Source organism: Paroedura picta, chromosome 16, assembly GCF_049243985.1.
Source record: "Paroedura picta isolate Pp20150507F chromosome 16, Ppicta_v3.0, whole genome shotgun sequence".
Classification (NCBI taxonomy): Eukaryota; Metazoa; Chordata; class Lepidosauria; order Squamata; family Gekkonidae; genus Paroedura; species Paroedura picta.
The window spans coordinates 21068746-21094530 of record NC_135384.1 but is presented as its reverse complement, the minus strand read 5'-3'; the positions used below and the strand labels follow the sequence as shown (position 1 = coordinate 21094530).

At 47.8% G+C, this 25785-nt stretch overlaps 1 protein-coding gene across 1 annotated transcript in view; it reads left to right on the top strand.

The window, feature by feature from the left end:
- The first annotated feature begins 847 nt into the window (after positions 1–847).
- The window catches only part of DLX4 (distal-less homeobox 4), a 29495-nt gene continuing 4557 nt past the window's right edge, over positions 848–25785 (top strand). Inside the window, exons 1-2 of the mRNA XM_077314065.1 lie at positions 848–1459; positions 17659–17852. Of these exons, the coding sequence (XP_077170180.1) occupies positions 1084–1459; positions 17659–17852 (570 nt within the window). The 5' untranslated portion in view covers positions 848–1083. The remainder of the gene's footprint in view (positions 1460–17658; positions 17853–25785) is intronic.

The window sequence follows — 25785 nt, the reverse complement described above, 5'->3', positions numbered from 1 at the left end:
CCGGGGCTCTAACCACTGCACCACACTGTCTCTTGCCCAAGTAACTTTTCCGGCCAGCCGGAGACCCTGTGCGTCTGTGTCCAGTGGCATTTTAAAGAGGGACAAAATGTATCCCAGCATAAGTTTTCAGGAGTCAGTGTTCCCCTCATCAAAGTCTTAAGATTTTGTTAAAAGCTTTTTATTTTTAATCGCCAAGTGAAATGGCTTTTCACTCTGCCCTTCTGCGATCCTTTCCCCCCCCCCTGCCTCTTTTCTCTGTAAGTCTTCGAGGAAGGCTTTTCTAACCCCTCTTCTGTGTTGACAAACATGCCTCTCTGGCCTCCTTCCGCATCCCTCCTGAGGACCCGGTGGGGGTGGAGGGGGGAAGGAAGAGACTTGTTCCAACCTGTTGATGAGAAGCCATATTGGGGAGGGGGGGCTCCTCCCACCCCCATCGGTATTAATTAGCAACTGTATCGTTTTCCTCTGGATTTTAGGGACTCCCCGGCCAGCCCTCCCCCCAGCCCCCGCCCCGTCCCAAAGCCCGCCCATCCTTTCAACCTGGACTTCCTTTCGCCTCCAGCCCAGGTGAGAAAAATAGACAAGCCCGGACCTGCTGCTTCTCCCCCCGGGAGGGCGGCCAGACTCGGCCAGCTGCCTTTCCCCAAGTCGCGAGCCGAGAAGCGCCGCTTAACGAGGGATGTCCCCGGGGGCTCCGGGCACGTCACCGGGCGCGCGGGCCAATCGGGGAGCGGAGGGGGCGTGGCCGGGGAAGATGAAAGGAGGCGCGGGGGGAGGGTCGGGCCACGCCCCCTCGGGCCGGCTGGCCCTCCTGCGAGCGCCCGGGCGGCTGGGGGGAGGGAGAAAGGAGGGCGCGGGCCGGGTGGCGACCCAGGCGCGGAGCGGCTCGGCCAGTCTGGAGGCCCGCGGGCGGCGGCGGCGGAGGAGGAGCGGAAGCGCTTGGCTGGCGCTGCGGCGGCATGAGGCTGCTCCCCGGCCGCTGCCCCCGGCGCCCCTCGCCCGGCGCCCGCGGCTAGCGCGGCCGCCTCTCTGGATGCCGCTGCGCCCGGGCGCCGACTGCGCGCCTGTGCCGCCCGGCGGACGATGACGATGAACTCTCTGGCCGAGAGCCTGCTCGGGGGGCCGCCGGACCCCGCCAAGCCGCCTTTCCTGGACTTCGCGCTCGGGCCGCCGCCGTCGCCCCAACAGGCGCCGCCGCAGCCGCAGCCCCCGGCCAGCCTGGCGCCCTACCCGCTGCAAGCCCTGCAGCCGCCGCAGCCCGACGGCGGCGCCTTCCCGGCCCCCGCCTACGGCAGAGCCCTCGCCTACCCCGCCTACCCCGGGCCCGGCGGCAGCCCGCACGCCTTCTACCACCACCACCACCCGCAGCAGCAGCACCAGCACCACCACGGCGCCTCCTACTCGCCTTACCCGCAGCCCTCCAGCGCCCTGGGCCACGGCACGAGGCTGGAGGAGACCGGTAAGGCGAGGCGAGGCGGGCCGGGCGGGGGGTGCGGGGCAGCCCAAAGACCCCCACCCCATCCCCTTGCACTCCCGAGCCCCGCGGCGGCTTTCGGGAACGGCGCCTCGGTTCGCACGACCGTCACAGCCCGACACGCGTCCGACTGAGTCCCGCTCGGAATCCCTGCGAGGAAGGCGGGAGCCGGCCCGTGCTTCGGAGGCAGGGGGCTCAACCAGACGCAATTGAGAATGGGGCGGGGAGAGCTCTTTGAAAAGGGCGCTGTTGTTAACGTGGAGACGGTCGACGCGCGTTCAGTCTGCGGGGAAACCGGGGATTCCTTGGCGGTTGCCGAGGGAGAGAGATAGAGATGCACACAGAGTTTGGCCCGGGCAGTGCTATGATGGAGACGCAGAGAGAAACATGTAGACCAAATTGTATCTTCTGGACTTTCTGAAAGTCTTGAGGCCTCCCCGAAAGTTCCCCTCTGAAGCGCCCCTAGAGGAGTAGCCGGCCAGAGGTTTGGTCACTACACACACACACACACACACACACACACAATTTGAGCCCCAGCAAACCAATATTGTATAGCCAGTGGGGGAGGGGGGCTCTCCTTGCCCCCTCTTGCACATTTTCAGCCCAGAATCCCTCACTCAACATTCACACATGCTGCAGGCCAAGCTAGCAAGCAGGCACAGATGCTTGAGTGGGGGGAGTGGCAGAAAAGCAGGTGCTCTGAAAGGTGTAGAAATCTGTATGAGGGGGAAACTCGGGATGCATTCCTCGGATTCACCCCCCCCCCATTGCAGTCTGGCTCCCCAACCTCCATCTCCCAGGTGGTCACCAGACCATTCCTTGGACCCCTTCCCTTTCTGATTTGGCCATATTTGTGGCAGGGCAGGGATGTCCCAGCTTGTGTGGGCCAGTGGATCTCCAGAGCTGAGATGCCATTGGGGTTCGAATAGTTGGGGGGTGGGGGAGCCCCGGCCTGCCTGCCTCCATTTCCCTGTCTGTGCAAGTGGTCACCAAAGAGAAGTTGGCAAAGCAGCCGTGGCAAAGGCCCGATAGCGTCTTAGTCTTCCTCTCCCAGCCAAATGAAACCCTTGAGATTGCGCCTGCTCTCGCCCACAGCCTCCTCCGCCCGCCCTGTTCTGCCATTGCCCCCAGACAAGGCCTTATCTGTTTCCCCCCCTTGTACAACTCTGTAATTGATGGCAGGACGATATAAATAACCGCTTGCCACAAGAGGATGAGTGTGGTTTAGCCACCGAGTGGGCTGAATGGCTCTTCCTGCTGGGGCCGAATGCTTCCCCCGCTGGGGCTCCGGTCTGGCCTGGTCAAAGATGACTCTATAGCAGAGGGACCCGGCATTTAGAAACAACAACAGGAGCATCGTGGGCCTTATCTCGTTGTAATCTCTACAGTGACCCTGGAAGGTAGACCAGGACAACCGTATTCCATAGTAAATAAATAAACAAATCTTTATTTTTCTGGCCTCCCCTTCCAGAGCACCTCAGGGTGGGTGACAGCATTATTAAAAGCAATAAATGATGTTAAAAACATGGGGGTTGCAGTTTTAGGATTTGTGGAGCAGAGCTTCCTTGTCTCCGGAGGTGAGGCCAGCGCTTCTGGGTGGTTATTTCAGGCTCTGACCATCAGCTTGATGAAAGCCCCAGAGGACCCTGATCTCCCCAGGCAGAGAGCATCCCACCAGGCTGGGGCCTGGACCGAAAAAGCCCAGACCCTCCCCTAGGCCAATTTCACTTCCTTTGGGCCAGGGATCCTGCAGACATGCAACTGAGAAAGAAGGGCTGCTGCATGAGTGGCCATCAGCTGCCTGACCTGAACCTGTGTCACTTAACTCATGTTCAAAGTCATGTGCAGAGCACTGTCTCCTGCGCCCCACTTAGCTGTCACTTCTCTGAGAAGAGGGGACGCTGCCAAGCTAGGCCCAGCTCTTGGACCCCATTCTGGAAATTAAGCCTGACTCCGGGACCATTTCTACCTGGGCCTTACCTATTCAGAGCCAATTTCCACCATTTATATGTGCTTTCCTGCTCAATTCCAATGTGCATTCTAAGGCTCTACCCTGAGAGAAATGTTTTACCCACTTCAGGATAGTCAGAAACATTTTTGTTGATAAAACTTTTTTTTAATTTTGGTTTGGAGGGAGATTCCTCCACCCCATCCCACCCCCAGTTCCTTCTAGACATATGTAAAGGGCCATTCTCCCTGCTCCTTCTCTCCCCCACACCCTATAATCAGGGGATATCATTGCAAATGCATGCTTTACAAAGTTATTCTACAGATTTCAGGTTCCATGTTGCCAAATGCTTAAACCCCACACCCCTCAAAAAGAGTATCATTTAGAATAATTTTGACAAAATCCAGATGTTTTCTCAAACATCAGGGGAAAGTCTGTGGAATCCTTTAATTGAAAACTGCTTTGTTTATTATTTTAAACGTTCATGCAGAAATATTAATATTTTTCCTTCATCTATTTGCAATGCAAAACGAGTAGTCTGAGGTCTCTGCTGAATGTCATTCCTGACCAAATTAGCTTCAGGATCCTAGTAAAAAGGGATTCCCCCCCACCCCCCCAGACAATAACAGTGAAATCCTGAGCAGGGTTATACCCTTCTAATCCCATTCACTTCAATGAATTTAGAATGATGAAACTTTGTCTAAGATTACACTGTAAATAGCAAATGATGATTTGTGTTTGTTTGTTTAAAAGCCTGCTGAGTATTTTTTTTAGGGGGGGGTATTGGATTTAAAAGAAGCAATTGATCTTTTTCAAAAATGTTAAAATCTATTCCGCAGTTCATAAATGGGAAACATCTGAACCTTGTAGCTTGAGACATTGCCTTTTGTTTTGATACTTGGTTCTAAATCTTTCATGGAAACCTTTTTTTGAAAATAAAAATACCAACTTTGATTAAGAAAAGGGGTTGAGACTCCTGCAAAGTACAGCTCATGATTGCTAACGTTCCAACTAACGTTCACTTTGGGTTTTCAGTGGACCATTGGGGAAAGGATCATCCCTGGGCTCCATTAAAACTGCCATCCCTTTCCTAAATATTCAAGGCATTGGTTTTCAAGGATCCTTTAGCAATTTAGATGTCCGATTAGCCCACAGATCCTTTTAAGACCAGTGGATCTGGAATGCCCCTATGTGAGCTGAACCAAAATCTCTTCCAGAATGCCGCAACACCAGTTGTGCCCAAATTTCAGGGGAAACCCAAGTTAGTTTGGCTGAACTGGTTTCTTGATGAGCAGGCTGTAAACTTGGAAGAAGAATGGCCCATTTTATGATGCTTCAGGTTCCCAGACAGAGAGATTCATAAAATTGTGTCAGGATTTTAATAAGATTGCTTGTGTGCAGAATGCAGACGGATTCTGAATTAAGGTGGGGCTCATCAGAGATAAGCTATGCAGAGGTTTTCTGTACTCAGGCAACACAGTGGTACATCCGACCATATAAAAGCATCAAAGATTTATTCAAGGCGCGAGCTTTTGTGTGCAAGTGCTCACACCTTGAATACATCTCTGTTGGTCTTAAAGGTGCTACTGGACTCTGATTTTATTGTGCTACTTCAGACCAACACAGCTACCCATTTGAATCTGAGCATGTAAAGAGTGACTCAATTTAAAAGAAAGCAAAGCTTTCCCCATCACATGTCCCTCTTGAACTGGGAGGACGAGGAACTGCTTCTGGATCGCCCTAAACCCTTGTTCTTTGTATTTCTGAATCCCAGCCTTCCTTTCTTTGTTTTTGATTGGCACCTGTCAAGATTGTAGCGAGTGGCAGGCATGCTGTTTGAGGGCAAGAGTTGTCACCAGGAATCCATCAAAGGGATTGTTCTCTCGCTGGTCCCCTGTCTGTGTAAACCCTGTCTGAGTAAACATTTATTACGAGAGCGTGGCTCACCCCAGCACCTTGTTAGCCTGGGAAGGTGCTGCGGTGCTCTTATTCACACAGGTGATAATTGTTAGGAGCAACAGGAGCGATTCCTTGCCAAAACTCTTGAGTCCAGTCAGGCAGATCCTAGAACCAGGAAGACACCCCAGCTTTGATCAAGATGTATCAGTTGAGGGGGGGCACCTTCAAGTAATGGTTAAGAGTGGTGGCAGCTTGATTCCCCACCACCACCACATGTAGCCAGCTGAAGTTCCTTGGGTTGGTTGGTCAAGCCCTGTTAGAACTGTTCTCGCATATCAGTTCTGTCAGAGCTCTCTCAGTCCCACCTACCTCATAGAGTTTTGTGGTGGGGAGAGGAAAGGAAGATGATAGGAAGCTGTTTTGAGACTCCTTCAGGTAGTGAAAAGAGGGGTATAAAACAAACTCTAATAATAATAAAGATTTATTCCAGCCAAAACTTTTTTTCAAGTCAGAGCTTGCTTCTTCAGATATGTAAGATTTCACCAAACCTCAGCCCAGGATCAACATTATGTTCTTTCTTCATTTTCAAAGTGTGCTGGTGTGTGTGTGTGTGCTGGTATTCAGTCACCCTTCCAGTTCTACTAGACTGAAAGCATATTCCTTCCTCACTATCAAGAGTGCCTTTACTTGGAAGTAAGCATCCCTGGCTTCAGTGGGCAAGTGGACACACAGGATCAGGCCCATGCACAAGAGAGTTTTAAAGGGGGGGCAGAACCTTGGGGAAAGTCTTAGTTCTTTCCCACTTGTTCTTGGATTTTTAAATTCTTCTTCTATTGTTTTTCTGTCTTGTGCAATTGTCAATAGGTTTTCATTGATTCAATTGGCAATTTTTTTGTATTATTTCTTTTATTTGATTTGATTTTGGGGGGTTAATCCCCCCCCAAAAAAACCTTTGTGCACAGGCGTGAGTGGGGTTTGGGTGGACCTAACATTCTGTGCTGCCTGGAAAGAGTTGTAACCATGCATAACAGGAAGTGAGCAGCTTGAAATGAACAGGGTTTACTTTTGTGAAAATGCCCATAGGATTGGACCACTTGTCTGTTGTTTAGAGGGGTGGGGGAAAGGAACTGATAGTTTTGATTGTATTTTGGTGGTGGTAAAGGTTTGGAGTGGCTGTACAACTCTCCTTCACGGGGAAGAAAACCAATTTATTTTCTGCTATAAGCAGTTCTCTATTAGCCACCCAAAGCTTGCAAAATCAGTGAAGCAGCTTTAAAAATATAGATATCGATCAAGCTTGCTTGGGGAGAGCTAAAGTCGATGGGATTACTCTAGCGAAGTTCTTCTCCCGGTTTTCCAAGGGGGTCTTTCGGCTCCCGATTTCCTTTCCCACGACAGGAGGGGAAAATGTATAGCTACGGCTGCGATCCTGTAGGCGTTTTACCCCGGTGGAAGCTCCATTGAGCATAGAGGGGTTTGGTGTTGGTGAGAAGGCAAACGGCAGCCGTGGAATGAATCCATCCAGGTTTCAACGGGCTCCTAAAAATTGCTCCTGCACAGAAGGGACAACTTCTTCGGGGAGGGGGGGGGGGAGATTTAAGCGACCCGGCTGAGAAACGACCGATTCGCTCCTCGGCGGTTCCCTCCGGCGTCCCCAGGTAGCCAGGCAGGCTGAAAGGTTTTTTGTGTGCGCGTTTTGAAGAGCTCCAGGTGAAAGCAAAGGGCGTTAAACCCCCTAATCCGTCGATGTAATGAGGCTTTTGGAATGCAAAACATTTCCATTTCAAACCGCCGTATGAATATAAAAACAAAGGGCACCGCGGAGGCGGTACAACCTTGACTGTTTACACCTATTGAATTTGGAATCTGGTTAGGAAATCTCCTCCGGAGCCGAAGCCGGTGGAAATCCTGCGTGGGAGTCCGAATTCACAACCTATAACCCCAGTATAAGAAGATACGCCCGCCCCCCCCCCCCCAAGCCCCCGGGCATTTGGGTGGTTCTAAGCAAACAGCGCGTCTTTCTGTAAAATTAGGAGTCACGAATTCAGAAGCATCTCCCGCTCTTCTTTACTTTTTCTGAGCCTCGCGTCTTGCCCCCCCTCCCCCATATAAAATACAGATCAGGTAAACTCCGAACAAGTAGCAATTAAATCGTATGATCTCGTTCTCCGTATTAATCGTCCATCTGTAATTTCGAATTACGATTTAGTTGATTGGTTCCTTCCCCCTCCCCCCCCCGCTTTGCTTCCCCCGAAGGCCTGTATTTTATTTATGCGATGTTAAATGTCAAGAGGATTTCTCCTCCCTAATTTGTATTTCTCCCGCTGCCTGGTGATTTCTTCTCGCTACGGTTTAACTCGGCAAGCGCAGGGCTCTTGGCTAGTTAATTTCACTGGTCAATTTCAGCTTTGATGCGAAGAGCCGCCGGTAAGGCCTCCTAGCTTTTGATCACGTATATTCTGGCGCACATTTTTAAATTCCCTCCGCGTCTTAGGCAGACTTTTGAAACCATTTGGGCTGTTTCGGCCGGATTGCGAGAGGCTTTATTTCGAAAACAAGCGAATCGACTGGTCCATTTTGAGAACTCGTCCTTGGGAAGCTGTTTGAATCCCCGTGGGTTTCATGTTTTTATACTTCGAAAAACATCTGCCGAAAAACTTTCGCATCCGGCATTTTTTAAAATTGTGAACGTTGGTTTATAATAACCATCCTACCTCGGTTCCTAATAACCACTTGGTTTGCGTGCGTTTCAAGATCCTACTTGGGCGTTTCAAAATCCGGCGCATTTAGATCTTTTAAAAATCAATCGGGAGGTTAGGAAATATATAAAGCCGAGAGGGCGGCGGGGGGGGGGGGATTATATGTTTTGTTAGTCCCGGCCGACGGAAAACTGGGGGTAGAAGAATTATTCGATTCCTGTCCCTGTCGCGCCTTGGAAACTAACCCTATCCCCAGGGTCAGACACCTGTAGAAATGAGGATCCACTTTCCGAACCTCCTTTGATCCAGCCGGAAGATCTCCCGCGCAACCGCGTGGGCTGGTCTGGAGCAAAGTTAGCGTGAGCTCCTGGCCCTTTCAAGCAGGGGTAGTCAACCTGTGGTCCTCCAGATGTCCATGGACTACAATTCCCATGAGCCCCTGCCAGCATCCGCTGGCAGGGGCTCATGGGAATTGTAGTCCATGGACATCTGGAGGACCACAGGTTGACTACCCCTGCAAGAACGCCTACCCAGAAGAATCCGCCCCAGGTAGCTGCGCCGGCCTCTGACTCGGCTAAGCCGGGACACGGCGTGGTTGCTGCGGGTGACTCCTTCGGTTCCACCCGGCGCAGGTGTGTGGCAGGGCCAGAGTGTGACTAGATGACGCCACTTATGAAGGGGGTGGGGGGAGTTTGGAAAACCTGGAATTCCGAGCGGATCTCCCACCTTCCCTCACACAAACACGCACCCCGGTTCCATTTTGGCTATTTCCCTCCTGGCTTCGACCTTCACGTTACAAATCTTTTGGCCTAATACGGACAACCAAGAAATCGTTTTCTAGGTTCAGCAGAAACCTTTACGTCTTCCTCCTCCCCTCCGCACCCCAGGCTGAGGTTTTGGATCCCGGTGTGGCTTGAGGTTTTGCTTTTAACGTATCAAATCGGCTTGGTCTGGCGCGAGTCGACGGTGACCCGGGTTGCTTTGTGCAATCCTAAACAGAGTTACGCCCTTTCTAGACCCGTGGGCTCCAATGGATTTAGAAAGGTGTAACTCTGCTTAGGATGCTCTCTGAGCAATGTAGATGTCTCCTTAAGGGCTTTTCCATTTACCCCTCCCCCCCCCCAAAAAAGCCATCCCCTTCTAATCTTTTCGACTGGCTGACGACTCCTATGCCCCGATAGGATGTAAGCTACTACTATTTAAGACGCAACAGGCCCCTCCAGGGACTTTCAAGCCACAATAATTGGGGAGGGGGCGAAGCGTCTTCAGTGGGGCTGTGCCCCTTAGAACTCGCAGCTCGATCCTGCGCGCGTTTACACGGAAGCGTGAGCCACGAAGAGGGAAATCGCTAACAGGTTTTCTAAGAAACTGCCGTGGCTTACTCCCGGGAAAGCGTCTTATAAGATTGCACCGTCTATAAACGCGTGGGAAATTGCCGTTTAGATCCCGCCATTTCATTTCAGGAGGGGAAAGGAGCGACGGGGGAAACAGCCAATGAAACGACATGGCTTTATCAGGGGGGTTGTTAGCCCTGTTGTCATTTTGCTCTCGACAGGCACGGAGCCGAAATTAGCCAGTGAAATTGACAAAGGATAATTAATAACCACGGCGTATTCTGAGCAAACAAGGCGAGAAAATCGTAGGCGAGCCCCCTGGAGAAGAAAAGAACAAATTAACCAGGTTTAAACAGGCTTCCGAAAGAGGAATTACAATCGCTTCCATATGAATCTTCCCCCACTTCCCCTCCTCCAAACACAGGCCGTTGTAAATAGGCCTCCTCGCCAAGATGGATCAATTGCCTTTGACAAAATAGTGTCAGGCTGGCGTCTGGATGAGTTTTAAAGAGCACAGTACACAAACAACAGGGAGAGAAATGCCTCCTATCAATGCCTTGTTTTGACTGGAGCCCCTGCTTGCTGTTGGACCGGCTTGCCGAAAACATTTGCTAGGAATTTCCATTGTGCTGGAATCGGAACCTTGGAGCCTATGAATGGTGACCTGGGGGTGGGGGTGGGGGTGGGGGTGGAGTTTAAACAGGTAGCAAGCTGTAGGTCTACTCAAAAGTAAACCCCATGCAGGGCTTACTCATGGGATTAGGAGTCTCTGGGACGGCAGCCTTCACCAGGCTGAACAGAATAAAATGAATGGAGCAAATATTTTCTACTGCAGCAGAACTGGCCCTCTTCGAAGGGGGCCTCCTCCCAGGTCTGGCAGTTTGCTCTTCTGCAGGCTCCTTCAGACTCCGGGCCACTAAGAATCCGGGCCACTAAGAATCCCAGGACCTCAAGCAAGCCTGACTCTTCCTCTAGGTAGCTTCTGTGCAAGTGGGGGGGGGGAAGAGGAGCCTGTTTCACCTGGCCCCTTTGCGGAGGCTTGAGGGGACCTGGTTCAGTCCAGATCCTTCTGGCATCAACAAGTGGGTTGTGGGTTTACAAAAGGGAGCTAAATAGTTTTGCGTCCCTCCCCCCTTCAAAAGAAATCCCGTCCAAGACCCCACAGTAGAAGAATGCGGAGTTGTCCCATTCTGCTTGTCAAAGTGGAACTATAAGATTTCTCTTTGTTATTGGGGCCATTTTTTTTGTTGCTCTAAAGTTCCTGTGTCTTTAAGAGCTGCCCAGCAGTCCAATTCAGTGTCACTCTCAGACCCAGGTTCAAATCCCCACTCACCCCGCCTCTCAGGATTGTTGTGAGGATAAAATTGGGGGAGGCTATTGAGCTTGGGTCATAGACTCATAGAGTTGGAAGGGGACCTCCAGGGTCATCTAGTCCAACCCCCCGCACAAGACAGGAACCCACAACTACCTGCCCACCTACAGTGACCCCAATTTCATGCCTGATCTAGAGGAAATTCACCTACCATCCTACAGTGGTGATCAGCAATTTTTATTTATTTAGATGTTTATACCACCCTTTCATATGGCTCTGGGCAGTTTAAATGTCATAGGGTAATTACAAAGAACATCATAATAAATCTAACAATCATAACATAACACAGCACCTAGAACAATATTTCAACAGGAATGGTGACAGAACCCTTAGGTACGTCAGATTATTGCAGCCATAGAAGAGGGTCTGTGAGGGGAGACCAACAAATGTTGTTGGGTCCGTTGACCTCAAGCAATTGCCTGGTGGAGGAGCTCCCTTTGGCAGGCCCTGTGGAATTGTGGGAGTTCAGGTAGGGCCGTGAGCTCTTCAGGGAGCTCATTCCTCAGGTGGGAGCCAGGACAGAGAGATCCAACATGCATTCCCTGAGTATGGAAGGAAGGGCCACAAGAGAGAAACATTGGCACATCCCTTCCTGCCCACCCACTCACAATCTGCCTAAGTTCATAAAATCAGCATTTCTGTCAGATGACTAGCCTCTGCTTAAAAACTTCCAAGGAAGGAGACCCCACCACCTCCCGAGGAAGCCTGTTCCACTGAGGAACCACTCTAACTGTCAACTTCTGGATTTTTAGCTGAAATTTCTTTTGAATTAATTTCAACCCATTGATTCTGGTCCAACCCTCTGGGGCAACAGAAAACAACTCTGCTCCATCTTCTCTATGACAGCCCTTCAAGTATTTTGAGATGGTTATCATATCACCTCTTAGTTGTCTTCTCTCCAGGCTAAACAGACTAAGGTCCTTTCCTCATACGAAGTACTGGTTCCGCAGTTCTCAAATAAACAAACAAACAGATAAATAGCTGAAGATCGTCTGGCATGTAGATATTCTGCCCAGGGTAGCCTCAATGGTTCTGAAGGCACAGAATGTAGCACTCCGTGCATCTGATGAAGTGGGCTTTGGCCCCTGAAAGCTTATTCCACACTAAAACTGGTTAAGGACCCTAAAGTGATGAAGAGGCCATGTGGCTTAGTGATTACAGCCCTGCTCAGCCATTTGTGAGGATCCCCCGATGGGGGAGAAGGGGTGTGCCAAATGCATTAAAGGCAATTTCTTTAAAAAAAAAGTATAAATGCAAACAAAAAACACAACTTGCAAAGAGCCCATCACCAAGAGTTTCAATCCTCTAGTTTTGTCATGAATTATGATTAGTTTGCCAATCTCCAGGCAGTGACTGGAGATCTAAGTAACAGAGAACAGAATAACAGAGAAAACAGCCGGTTTGGAAGGGGGCCTCTGGCATTCTGCCCCTCTGAAGTCCCGTCCCTCCCCTAATCCTGCCCTCCTCAGGCTCCAGCCCCCGAAATCTCCAGGTATTTTCCAACCCAGCAAGCCCAATCATGATGTGTCAAACCTGTGATTAGGAGTAGGAAGAGTTGCTGATATCTTTAAGGTCCTGCACCCCCACATCCCTTGCAGTATTGCAGAAGACGCAAATAAAACAGGCTTGTGTTTCTCTGGGGTCAGTTATTCTCCAATGCAAGGGTGAGAGCCAGCTTGGTGTAATGGTTAGAGGTGTGGAGTTCTACGTGCAGCCAGCTGGGTGACCTTGGGCTCGCCAAACAGTGACTTGGTTTGAAACAAACTTTGAATTAAATGTCCCTTCTTATATCCTGACATCCTAAAGTGACCTGCCTGCTTTGCCTCTGTGGTCAGATGGCCCTGAGAAGGGGGAAGCAGTTCTTTCGGCCAGGCCATTTTCTGATGCACCTGCAAACTTTTTAAAAACTGCTCTTCAGTCCATTTGGCTTTTAAAAAAGACCTGGTTTCTCTAAAGCAGAGGTAGTCAGCCTGTGGTCCTCCAGATGTTCATGGACTACAATTCCCATGAGCCCCTGCCAGCAAATGCTGGCAGGGGCTCATGGGAATTGTAATCCATGAACATCTGGAGGACCACAGGTTGACTACCCCTGCTCTAAAGCATCAATCTCATGATCTTTCCCCATTAAAAAAAAAACTTGTCAAAACTTTTTACTCTACTAACTTACTGTGGCTTCTTCAGCAGCACATGGATGTGGTTTCTTGAGGCGTCTAGGGAGTGTTCTTTGTTGTGCTGAGCACCTCGTCTCTGCGCTGCACATCAATTGAGATTCTTAATTAAAATTTGCCCCAGAGAGAATTAAAACAAGCTCTGCAGAGAGACCTCTTCTTCCTTCCCCTGACATGCTTCCAGTCCAAGAGGAGGGAAAACACGGCCTCTGATTGGACCACAGCTCTGTTCTGATACTGTTTGCATTTTGCAGCCTGGTCCTCTCTCAATTATCCTCTCCTTAGGGGATGAGCAGCTTTTTCTTTAAAAACAGGATATAATGAGGAATTCTTAACATCATGCCATAACTGGAATTTTCAGAGAGTTTATAGGATTTGAAAGGGCTGGATGTGCAGCCTCAGTTCCCTGTTTCCTCTTCTTAAAAAGAGAAAAGGACAACCCATGATGAAAGAATAGAGTTTACAGTGCCAAAAGATAAAGTTAGAACAAAAAAACTTGGCAAAGAGGAATCACTGAAAATCTGAACCCTTTAGAGGAAGAGTTATTTTTATACTCGGCTTTTCACTACCAGAAGGAGTCTTGAAGCAGATTAAAACTGCTTTCTCTTCCTCTCTTCACAACAGACACCCGGTGAGATAGGTGAGGCTGAGAGAGCTCTGTCAGAACTTCTCTAACAGAACTGTGAGTAGCCCAAGGTCACCCAGCATGAGGAGGAGGGGAGAATCAAACCCAGCTCTCCAGATTAGACACTGCTGCTCTTAACCACTACACCAGTGGTTCTCAGCCTGGGTTGAACGACCCTTTCACAGGGGTTGCAGCAGGGCAAGCAGCTTGGATGGGGGGGGGGGTGCCATCCACACAACAGCCTTGCGGGGTAGATCGAGATAGAGCATTCGTCTGTTTGGAGCAGTGGAAAAGAGCGAGATCGGCATGGTGGGACAAAAGGAAGAACTGAACTGAGAAACCCCAGGGGGAAAAGCAATTTATATACAATCATGACAAATTTACTGTGGCTTTGCTTCTTGTTTTTGCTCTTATCTGAGGAACCACCAAGAAAAAAAGGTGTCTTTTCCACTGTTTGTGAGAGCTTTTCATTAAAAAGTGTCCCTGTTTTAGCTTGTCCCTAGAATGTCAGCCAAGTAAGAGCTTTTGAAAGCTCAAAGGACAATAATGGCTTTATTCCTGGTGGCTGACTATTTCCAGGAAGTTTGCTTTGAACATTTTCCCAGGAATAAAGAGATTTTCATCTGGGGACATGATGATTGTAGAACTGGCTCCATGACCTCCGACCCTTCTCCCTCCCCAGAAATATAGGGCAGGCTGTGCCTTGACCTAAATTCTTGGCCAGTGTTTAAATGCTCCAGACTTATTACACTGCTTCAAACTACTCTTCAAGAAGCACTATGGATCCCACTTTGCACCCCCAAGGATCTTGGTGACTGTGCTTTCGTGTGGGGCCTGAGAACCTACTTTGGGCTGCTCCGTGTGGCATGCTCTGCCCCTCTTCTCCTCATGACTGGGTTCTTGGTTGTGTGAAGCGGATGGTTCAGTGGATAGTTTTCACAGTCTTGGCTCTGCTGTTTTCAGAAGCCAGCTTGGGATGGTGGTTAAGATGGGCAGCCTCTAATCTGGCAAACTAAGTTTGAGTCCTCACTCTTCTACATTCACTCAGCTGGGTGACCTTGGACTAGTCACAGTCTTGTTATAGCTGTTCTCGCAGAGCAGTTCTGCCAGAGCTCTCTTGTTCCCATCTACCTCACAAGATGTCTCTTGTGGGGAGAGGCAGGGAAGGCGATTGTAAGCCACTTTGACATGTCTTTGGGTTGTGAAAAGCAGGGTATAAACTCTTCTCCTCATTACAGTGTTTCTCTCCTTAATATGTTATTCTCCTTGGACTGTCCAATTCCTTCTAGCATTTGTTCACTTGGTTGTGTGCATGCATGATACTAGCACATGGACAAAGCAAGAGGGGCTTCTGTGTGTGAAGAAACCTTACAAGAATTCTCACCATGAAACTTCAGTTCCTCCAATTCCTCAGGAGGGGGGCAAGCTGTCCTGGTTGAGGGTTTGGGTGTTGGAATGGCTTGTGAGTGTCTTGCATGTATTCTCTTTCATTCAAACCTGTGCATCCCTCCAAAAACTCACCTGGAACCTCAGCTGTGCTCCCATGTGCATGCTCATTATCTAAGAATGGAGCTATCAAAATGAGGACTTAGTTTCACATTGCCCCAAATGTGACAATTTGTGAAAGAAAGTCTTCACACATTCATTTGTGAGTTATGTGTAGCAACATCTGAATGCACCTTAAGATTTTAGTATTTGGTTGGAACAGTTGGTCCATCGGTTTGCTTTTGGGCTTTTAAATGCCAGGGCCTCTTTCCTTTCCTAGCCCAACTACATGTGCATGTACTGAGGTCGGGGTTCCCAGCCTTCTGACACATGGGGGCCACAATAAAGGGCCCAGTTCTTAAAGAGGGACACATCTTAAATCAAAATGTAACAACATAATTAACCGACCTATTTAGATCAAAAGTAAATATTCAGAGGTCAATGAGAAAATGTTGACCTGAATGAAATCCATTTTAGATTAATGTTTCCCCCATGTAATCCTTTTATCAACCTACACATACTTACCTAGTTAGTGTGATTTTTGTGGCTGTTTTCTGTTAACTGAGGCATTAATGTCCAAGTCAAGGTTTGTAACTGACACCCTTAAAATATCGTGTAAATGGTCATCTATAAGTCTGGACCAACACCTGGATTTTACTTGGATGCTTTAAGATGCTCTGGGCTGATCCTGCGTTGAACAGGGGGTTGGACTAGATGGCCTGTATGGCCCCTTCCAACTGTATGATTCTATGATTCTACAATTTTCATCTTGGAAAAGGTTTGTTCACAGATGCACATGGTGCTAAAGACTGTGAACATGCCTAGAGCAAAGTTCTTTAGGTTGATAAATATATCAGACTAGAAATCTAATCTAATAGACTATAAATGTCTCTGAGGAGATCACTGGCTTGTAAATCAATTAGTTCCATCTGAAAAAGCTACTTGCATTTTCTGGTGCTCATTCAAATGGCTGCTGAAACTATCTTATTTCTTTTCCATGCTTATGGCAATCAGTGAATCTGTTCTGAAATTCCACCTGCAAATGTTTCAGAGATTTGATGTATCTTTCAACATTGAATTGTAAATTCCCATCCTTCTCAAATTTTAGTCCATTGCAGCATGAGAAGTTTAAAAAGTTACCTTCATTAACTTGCTTCACAAAAATGTTTAGTTTAGCTTCAAAAGCTTTCAATTCAGAATACATGTCACATCCAAGCTTTCCTTTCCCCTGCGGTCTTAGATTCGATATGTTCAGATGCTATATACTATCAGATAAGAAAGCCAAATCAAAAATCTATCCATGATCAGAAAGTACTTCTTGACATTTTTCTTTCCCTGCCTTTTCTTCTTGGCTAAAAAGAGCGCACACAGGCAGCCTTTCCATCACTGCAAGCCAGTGTAGCTGAGATTATATCAAACGACATGATTCCTTCATTGCCTCTCCATTTAGGAATTAAACATTGATTAAGTTGAACTTTTTTTATGCCCCCACAGATGGACAGGTGAGCATGCCTGAAGTGCTATCTCTGTCATGCCTTTGTTGCAAGGGCTCAGAGTTTTGTGGCAGGCTTGGGCTCCAGCAGGTCTCTTCATAGGAACTTAACCCCATGTTTTTGTTGAACTGGAGCTAGAACCTTTTGCCTGATATACTAGCTCTCTGTTTGCAGGGAGGCTTTCTGATATGGAGGAGGAGTTGAAAGTTGCCTCCCCTGCAACCTGCAGTGAGATAGATTCATTCTATCTCTCTAAACACTACCTGGTTGCCTCATCTCAAAAGCTGGGGTTGGTATTTTGCATTTGTGTTATGCTTTGAACTTTTCAACCGCAAGCATACTCAACAGTGCCAATAATTTCAAACTAGAACCTTCCAGTGGTTGTGTGGATTGGCCCAAAGTCAGTAGACGTTGATGGTGTTTTAATTGCAGATGGTGCAGAAGGCAGCTGCTAGGGTCCTCCAAGATGATCTTGTGAGGCCCATATCCAGCCAGTGCTGAGGCAGCTGCATTGGTTGCTAATTCTGTTCCGGATCAGGTTCAAGGTTTTGGTACTCACCTTTAAGGCCTCCGCGGTCCGGGCCCTGTGTATCTGCGGGACTGTCTCCTTATGCCCCCCGCAGGGCCCTTCGCTCCGCAGGTTTGAATCTGCTGGTGGTTCCCAGTTGACGGGAGGTGTGCCTGGCCTCGACCAGCGCCAGGGCCTTTTCGGTCCTGGCCCCAACCTGGTGGAATGAGCTCCTGGAAGAGCTGAAGGCCCTGATGGGCCCTCACAGTTTCACAGGGCCCACAAAATGGATCTCTTCTGTCAGGTATTTGGTTGAGGCCAGGCTATGGAAGACTTGGTCCCTCCTCCAATGGCCTTTGATGGCACTAAATATTCATCCATCTTAGGCAACCTCCCGAGGTTGGTGGGTGGTGCATGCTGGGACTGGTTGGGAAATTGGGGAGAGTATTGACTGCTTTTAGGCTGCTGGGTGTATGTATTTTATCCTTGTTTTATTGTCTTATTGTCAAACCCAGTGAGCTGGCATGGTCCAGGAGTGAGGGTCATTAAATTGAAATAGAGAAACAAACAAACAAACAGTGATAGAAGCTGGGTTAAGTTGCAGATGATCTAATTTTTTCTGTCTCCCCTTTGAAACCTGCTTCTTTTGGAAGAGCTGGAAAAAACCACCATCATTGAGAATGGGGAAATCCGCATAAATGGCAAAGGGAAGAAGATCCGCAAGCCACGCACTATCTACTCCAGCCTCCAACTCCAAGCCCTCAACCAACGTTTCCAGCAGACCCAGTACCTGGCATTACCTGAGCGGGCAGAACTAGCAGCACAGCTGGGTTTAACCCAGACGCAGGTGAGAGAGAGTCAGAAATCAGCCAGGTTGCTATTTATGCACAGTTCTGAGAAATGGGTGGATCAAGATGGGCTAGCCTGTAGTAGGAGAAAAGTGTCCGGTGCACCTTAAAGACTAACGCAATTATGGGAGGTGCTTTCATGAGTCACGGCTCACTTTTTCAGATCTGTGCTGTTTTTTGAATGATCCTGGTGGCTGTGTAGTCTTACCGCCTTAAACCTATCCAGTTTTTGTATTTTCATTTGCAATCAAGTTTGCAATGACATAGTAAGCTGCTCTGGGCCCTCACAGAAAAGGAAAGCAAGATATAAATATATAAATAATAAATTTGAAAGCAGCACACCTCACATTGAGAAATGGTGTAGTCCATTGTACAGCTATAGGCCCCACCAGGTTGCCTCATCTCAAAGACCTTGGAGGGGTTATTTTACATTTACGTTGTGCTTCAGCTCAATCATTTTCATAAGTAGCTCAAAATGGACCCAATGTTTTTAAACTGAGGCTACCCATGTCACAAGGGACCAGGTTTTAATGTTTTCACATATTAGTTCCCCTTCTTCCTCCGATTTCTCCGGGATGAATTTGTTTGCACATATGCTATCTACAGGTGTGTAACTATGTTGGTCTGAAGTAGCAGAACAAAGTTTGTGCCCAGTGGCACTTTTAAGACCAACAGGATTTGATTCAAGGTATTTCGTGCTCATGCAATGTGACAAAGTGTGAATGCGCATGAAAGCTCACACCTTGAATAAAACTTTGTTGGTCTTAAAGGTACCAATGGACTCAAACTGTGTTCTTCTCAGTCCTGGCACCTGTCCTTTGGGACAGTATTCCATAAGAGTTCAGGAGGATCTCCACTTTAGCACAGTCACAGAAAACCTATAGCATTTAATTGTTTCCAGAGTTTTTGAGGACGGTTGACTCCTTGAAGCCAAGTACCATGTAGTTGAATTTGTGTCCTAGAAATGAAGTCAGGATGGCTTCTTTCTGTTGTTCTAATTTTGTATTTATAATGTTTTGATATGCATTTACAGTCATACATTTTGGTGTGGGATGGTTCTCTCTTCCACCTTTTGATGTGGGTGGGGGAAATATGAGGTATAAAGAAAGACAGAAACAAATAAGGGAGGACTAGGCAAAATCATATGGCCCATCTTCTCCTGTCAGTGAAAGTTCCCTTGGAGCACCATTGAGGTTGTCTTGGTTTCCCTTTCTCACTGTAACCCTGCAAATCATCTAGCTTTTTATCTGTGCAGCCAATATCTGTTTCTTGGAGGCCTCAAAGGGGGCTGCTGGGGAAAGGGAAGGGGAAGAATCATAGAATCATAGAATTGGAAGGGACCTCCAGGGTCATTAGTCCAACCCCCTGCACAATGCAGGAACTCACAACTATCTGCCCACTCATGGTGACCCCAATTTCATGTCCAGGTGATCCCTCCACCAAAAACCTCCAGAATCCAGCTTGGCTTGGAGGAAATTCACCTACCATCCCACAGTGGCAATTAGCACATCCCTTCCTGCCCACCCACACACAACCTGCCTAAGTTCATAAAATCTGCATTTCTGTCAGATGACTATCTAACCTCTGCTTAAAAACTTCCAAAGAAGGAATCACCTCCTAAGGAAGCCTGTTCCACTGAGGAACCACTCTGTCAGGAACTTCTTCCAGATGTTTAGCCAAAAATTATTTTGAATTAATTTCAACCCATTGGTTCTGCTCCGAACCTCTGGAGCAACAGAAAACAACTCGGCTCCATCCTCTATATGGCAGCCCTTCAGGTATTTGAAGATGGTTGTCATATCACCTTGTAGTCGTCTTCTCTCCAGGCTAAACAGACCAAACTCCCTCAACCTTTCCTCATACGACTTGGTCTCCAAACTCCTCACCATCTTCGTAGCCTTCCTCTGGACACACTCCAGTTTCTCTACATCTTTTTTCAGTTGTGGTGCCCAAAACGGAACACAGTACTCCTAGTGAGGTCTAACCAGAGCAGAGTAAAGTGGTAATATCACCTTGCATGATCTGGACACTATACTTCTTTTAATACAGCCCCAAATTCCATTTGCCTTTTTAGCTACTGAGTCACACTGCTGACTCATATTCAGTGTCTGGTCTACTAAGACCCGTAGATCTTTTTCACACATACTACTACAAAGACATGTCTTACCCATCCTATAGTGATGCATCTGATTTTTCTTACCTAAATTCAGAATTTTACATTTTTTACTATCAAAATTCATTTTATTAATTTTAGCCCAGTTTTCCAGCCTGTCAGGATCATCCTGTATCCTGATTCTGTCTTAGGGTGTGTTTGCTACCCCCCCCCCAGTTTAGTATCATCTTCAAATTTAATAAGCACCCCCTCTATTCCTTCATCCAAATCATTTATAAATATGTTGAACAACACAAGGCCCAGGAGAGATCCCTGAGGCACTCCACTAGTCACTCTTCTCCAAGAAGATTACGAACAATTTACAAGCACCCTTTGGGTGTGTTCGGTCAACCAGTTCTCGATCCACCTAACAGTAATAGGATCCATACCGCATTTTACCAACTTGCCAATAAGAATATCATGGGGAACCTTATCAAAAGCCTTACTGAAATCAAGATAAACAATGTCCACAGCACTCCCATGATCTAGCAAGGTAGTAACTTTCTCAAAAAAGAGATAAGGTTACTCTTACATGAATTGTTATTGAGAAAGCCATGCTGACTGTAACTGCTCAAGGACCGACTGTTTGATTATGTGTTCTAAAATTTTGGCAGCTATAGGCATCAAGCTGACTGGTTGGTAGTTACCTGGACCCTCTTTTTTTCCCTTTTGAAGATGCGGAGAACATTTGTACACCTTCAATCTTCTGGCACTTCACCTGTTCTCCAAGAAAAAATTATCAAAAATTATAGAAAGAGGCTCAGAAATGACATCTGCAAGTTATTTTAGTACCCTTGGATGCAATTCATCTGGCCCAGAAGATTTCATTTAAAGAAACTAGATGTTTATGGATTCCCCCTACAGTGATCCTAGGCCAACTCCCATCCCTCATTGCATGAAGCGATTTTGCCATGCTGAGCACAATTCCCCCTGCAAGAGAAGACTGAGGAGAAGTAGGAATTGAGCAATTCAGCCCTCTCTTCATCACTTGTTACGATGTCACTTTCTTGTCCCCGCAATGGTCCTACCATGTCCCTATTCTTTTTCTAACTTTTAATGTAACCCTTTCTTGTTGTTTTTAGCATTTCTTGCTAGCCTAGGCTCATATTGAGCTTTAGCTTTTCTAACACTCTCCCTACAATAATTAGTTATTTGTTTACATTCCTCCTTGGTCATAAGGTCTTCCTTCCACTTCCTAAATGAGTCTTTTTTATGATTCAATTCTTTTGAAAGCTGCTTATGGAGCCATCCTGGTTTCCTTAGGTTCCTCCCAGTTTTCCTTCTCAAAGGAATTGTCTCTGAAAGGAAAGAGCCTCTTTAGGTGCATGTTCTGGAGGATCTAAGCAGCCGTCATTCCTAGATCAGCTGAAAAGCAGTGGTTTGTTTCTACTAAGAGAACTGCTGATGAAAGTCATTTCTCACGGTCATATCAGTCAAAGAAGTCTAAGCAACTGATCATTATAATAAGCGCAAGTCCCTATTGGAGTCCCATTGAAGCACTGCAGCAGCATATCATGCCTGGTGCTACACCAAACACAGCAGTGATCGGACCTCTGCCCAGAACACATTACAGCCCACCTTAGACAAGAAAGGAACAGCGATAGATCAGAAGTTTTGAAAGAAGGGGAATGGGAGTAAGTGTGGTTGGCAATAAATACGCAGACAGAAGAAGAGCTGGTTTTATATGCTGCTTTTCCCTACCTGAAGGAGGCTCAAAGTGGTTTACATTCGCCTTCCCATTCCTCTCCCCACAAGAGCCACCCTGTGGAGTAGGGGAGGCTTGGAGAGCCCTGATATCACTGCTTGGTCAGAACAGCTTCTAGCAGGGCTATGATAAGCCCAAGGCCCCCCAGCTGGCTGCATGTGGAGGAGCAGGGGCAATCAAACCCACCTTGCCAGATGAGAAGCCACCGCTCTTGACCACCACCCCAAGCTGGCAGAATGAGGTGCCATGCAAAGTTCTTCCATGTAGGAGAGTCACCTCTTAAAATTGTTCTGCCTGCCCCCAAACCAAAAGTGGCAGCCACTTCAGAAAGTGATTTTTACTAAGCAGGGTTCAAACTTACCCCCTGTTCCACAATCACATGCCATGCTCTCGAGCAGCTTTCATTGGTTCCAGCTAGGCTTCTGCCAGAGATCTGTCCATTGGGTTTTGTTCAAGGTGGAGCTTTTGTGTTCTTTTTTTGGGGAGGGGGGTGATGTTGCAAGTGCCTTCTCACCTGGCAGCCTTCCTTACAGGTGGCTGAACAGCTAACAGAGATCGCTAGAGACAGACAGATGTCAGGGGTGAGCCTCAGCCAGAGGCATAAATAAGATTTATTTTGGGGAGAGAGAAGAAAGTCAAGTGAAAACCTGCCAAAATCTCTGTGCTGGGGATTCAGGAAAGGGGGGCAATGAAGTAGAAAATGCAGTGAAGGATTATAAAACGGGGCTCTTTCTTCAGAGAGCGCAATTAGAAGATATAAAGTAGACCTTGCTTGCTTGATCTCTTGCGTGTAAGCTGGAGCATCACAAACACCCACGTATAATATTCCAAGATGAGCGGCCTGAGGGGTTTCTTAACCAGAACATCGGTGGAATGCTTGGCTTATGGTGTCTCTCTGTACGACAGCACAATGATTCCAGATAATTTGTGGAACTCACTACCACAAGACGTTGTGCTGGCCACCATCTTGGGTCTGGTTTTTGCACATGGTGGAATCGAGCAATAAAATGCTGAGGTGGTAGAACAGACCATACCACTTCAAACGACAGAGGAAGGGGTTCATTTTCAGATTTCTGATCACCAGAATAATAAGATCGGGTCCTCCCCCACCCTTGTGACATCTGGATCCCCCTGGGCCTACGATCGCCCAGCTCTATGACAGACTGACACTGCCAGGAACGGAGAAGTTGAGGAATATGGGTCGAGTTAGGGATTGTTGTGCCTGCCATCTTGTTATTTAAATTGGGATAACTGGATTGTATTTGTATTTTTATCGGCGAGAGAACGTCTTGTTGTCTTATGTCTTATGCTTTAGGATGCTTAGGGCTGATCCTGCGTTGAGCAGGGGGTTGGACTAGATGGCCTGTATGGCCCCTTCCAACTCTAGGATTCTATGTTTTTATCTTGTTGTGAATCGCCACGAGCCGGCTGGTCCAGGAGCTGGCGGTATACAAATTTAATAAATAAATAAATATTCCTAATCCCCTCTAAGCGAGGAAGCCAAGGTAGCAAGTGAAAAGCAATAGAACAGAGCTTTTCCCCATGAATTGCCAAGTTTTTTATATGTAGGCCATTTTTACATGAGAGGGCATTTATTCATTAATTTATTTCTGCAGAATATTTCCATGTTGTCTCCCTGAAGCAGCTTACAAAGAAAAATAATGCTCCCCCCCCCAAAACACACACACACACACACACACACACACACACACACACATGGGCACACCATAAGGTAGCAATTAAAACCTAGCTGGAACACATAAACATAAAACACTGTGCAGTTGAAAACAGGTTCCATAAAGTTCTCGGGCTAAAAGCAAACTCTAAAAATGAGGTTAACACTAAAAGATGAATCCCTGAGTCCATACCTGGGAAACAAAGAAACATCGTGACCTGATTCCCAAAAGAGAGTACTGCAGATTTCAGGGGAGCCTCAAAGAGAAGGGCATTTCCAGTTCAGGTGCCACCACAGAGAAGGCCCTGTCTCTGGCTGCCTCTCCTTTCACAAATGGAGGAAGGGACACAGGCATCAGAGCTTGGGAGGAGGATCTGCAAAGTATGGCTACTAGCCATGGGGCCTGAAGGGAACCTTCACACTCAGAGGCACCATCCTCTGAATCCAGAACCAGTTTCTAGGCCCTGCTGTTGGCTCCAGTAAGAAACTAGGACGCTGGGCTCGATGGCCCACTGATCAGATCCAGTAGGGCTCTTGTGTTTCTACATCTCTCCCCAGGTGTGGAGATGTATGTAACTGTGGCACAGGGTCTACCGAAGGTTACTATGTGTGGAAGGGGAAAACAAAAGCATCTTTAGGAACAACCCTATAACTCCCCATCTTACACTGCTGCAATCTCCTGGTGGGATCAGTTTCCATACAAAATGCCCCATGTTAGGGTTAGCAGCCTGTGTGTGGGACCTGGAGACCATCCCTACAATTAGACGGCCGAGATCAGTTTCCCTGGAGAAAATGGCTGCTTTGGAGGGGGGACTCCAGCATTAGACCCTGCCAAGCTCCCTCCCCTCCTAAGCCCTGCCCCCCCCCCCCGAGATGGCAACCCTATCAGGTACAGGCAGCATGATGACAGTTTTCTGTCCCTCCTCGAGTTTGGGGCCCCATCATTATAAAGGATGTTTATGTTGGACCTTTCAGGGGGCACGATATTTGTGGGATTGAGGTCAACCTCCCATTCAGCTTCAAGGCATCCACTTGGGGTTGCCAATCCCCAATTATAGCAGATCTCACACTTCTACCAATGTCACTTTCCTGGGAGTAAATAACTACTTTGGAGGTTGGACTGTATGGGATTATACCTGATTTGGTCTCCCTCTGTCCCTAACCCTGTCAAAGAAACATAGAATCATAGAACCATAGAGTTGGAAGGGGCCACACAGGCCATCTAGTCCAACCCCCTGTTCAACGCAGGATCAGCCCAAAGCACCCTAAAGCTGCAGTCTCTCTGCAGTCTCTGTCCCCAGATCTCCAGGAGTCTTCCACATCAGAGTTGGTAACCCTACACCTTCCCCTGAAAGGCCATTGATTTTAAAATCTGCTTCTTGTCTCCTAAATATATTTCCTCCTAGCAAGTCCTGGGAGGAAGCAAGCAAAGATCAATCTAGAGACAGGTGTTTTGGGTTTTTTTTTTTAAGTCTTCAGGGTAGCTGGAGAGAAGCTTCACTTCCTATGGTATACCCAAGTGTTCCTCTAGTCTCGTCAAACAGGTTCCACAGGCTTTTGAAACGTCACAGGTGCCTGCCGAGCCTGTTTAGTGAAGGGAAGCAGGGACAATTCTCCCCACGAAGCTGAATCACCTTCAGCTTCTTCGGGGGAAAGAGTCATCTCTCTCAGCATCCGCAGGTCTGCAAAAGGCCACAGAAGGGATGGGGCAGATTTTTTGGCTTGGGCAGACCCAGATTCGAATCCCTACTCGCCATGAACCTTCCTGGGCCACTGTGGGCCTGCCGTTCTCTCTCAGCCCGCTTCATGGGATGGCTGGGAAGGCAAAATAAAGATGGGAAGAGCCATTCTGCACTCCTGTGTGTGGGGAGGAGAGGTGACCAGTCTCTGTTTTGTTATTGCCGTCTGGGGAAGGTTTGCTGGCCTTAGAGATTATAGGTCAATTCAGCTGGAGGAAGTGACACTTTTGGAGGACATCCTCAAAGGTATTTGAAATGCAGGACCTTGGGGCAACTGGATCCTCAATAGCTGGGAAATTACACAATTCATTGGCATTACTGGAATATGCAGTGTAGAAAGAATGTACAAGACATGCTGAGCCACTGAAGAAAAACTGTTATTTTGAAAAGGAGAAGTTATCCGGAATTCCTTCTGGCTCTGGTTCATTAAAGAAGACTTTCATTTAAAATGGCAGGCTTTTCGCCAACCTCCAGGTGGTGGCTGGAGATTACAATTGGTCTCCAGATCATCTGGAGACAATGGCTATTTGGGATTATGGGATTTCACTGAAATCCTGGCCAAGAGCCCACCCTCCTCAGTCTTTGCCTCTACCCGAGCATCTCCAGGCGGAGCTGGCAGTCCGCCCTTTTGCCCTTTTCTCCATGGGTGGGGGAAAGCAGA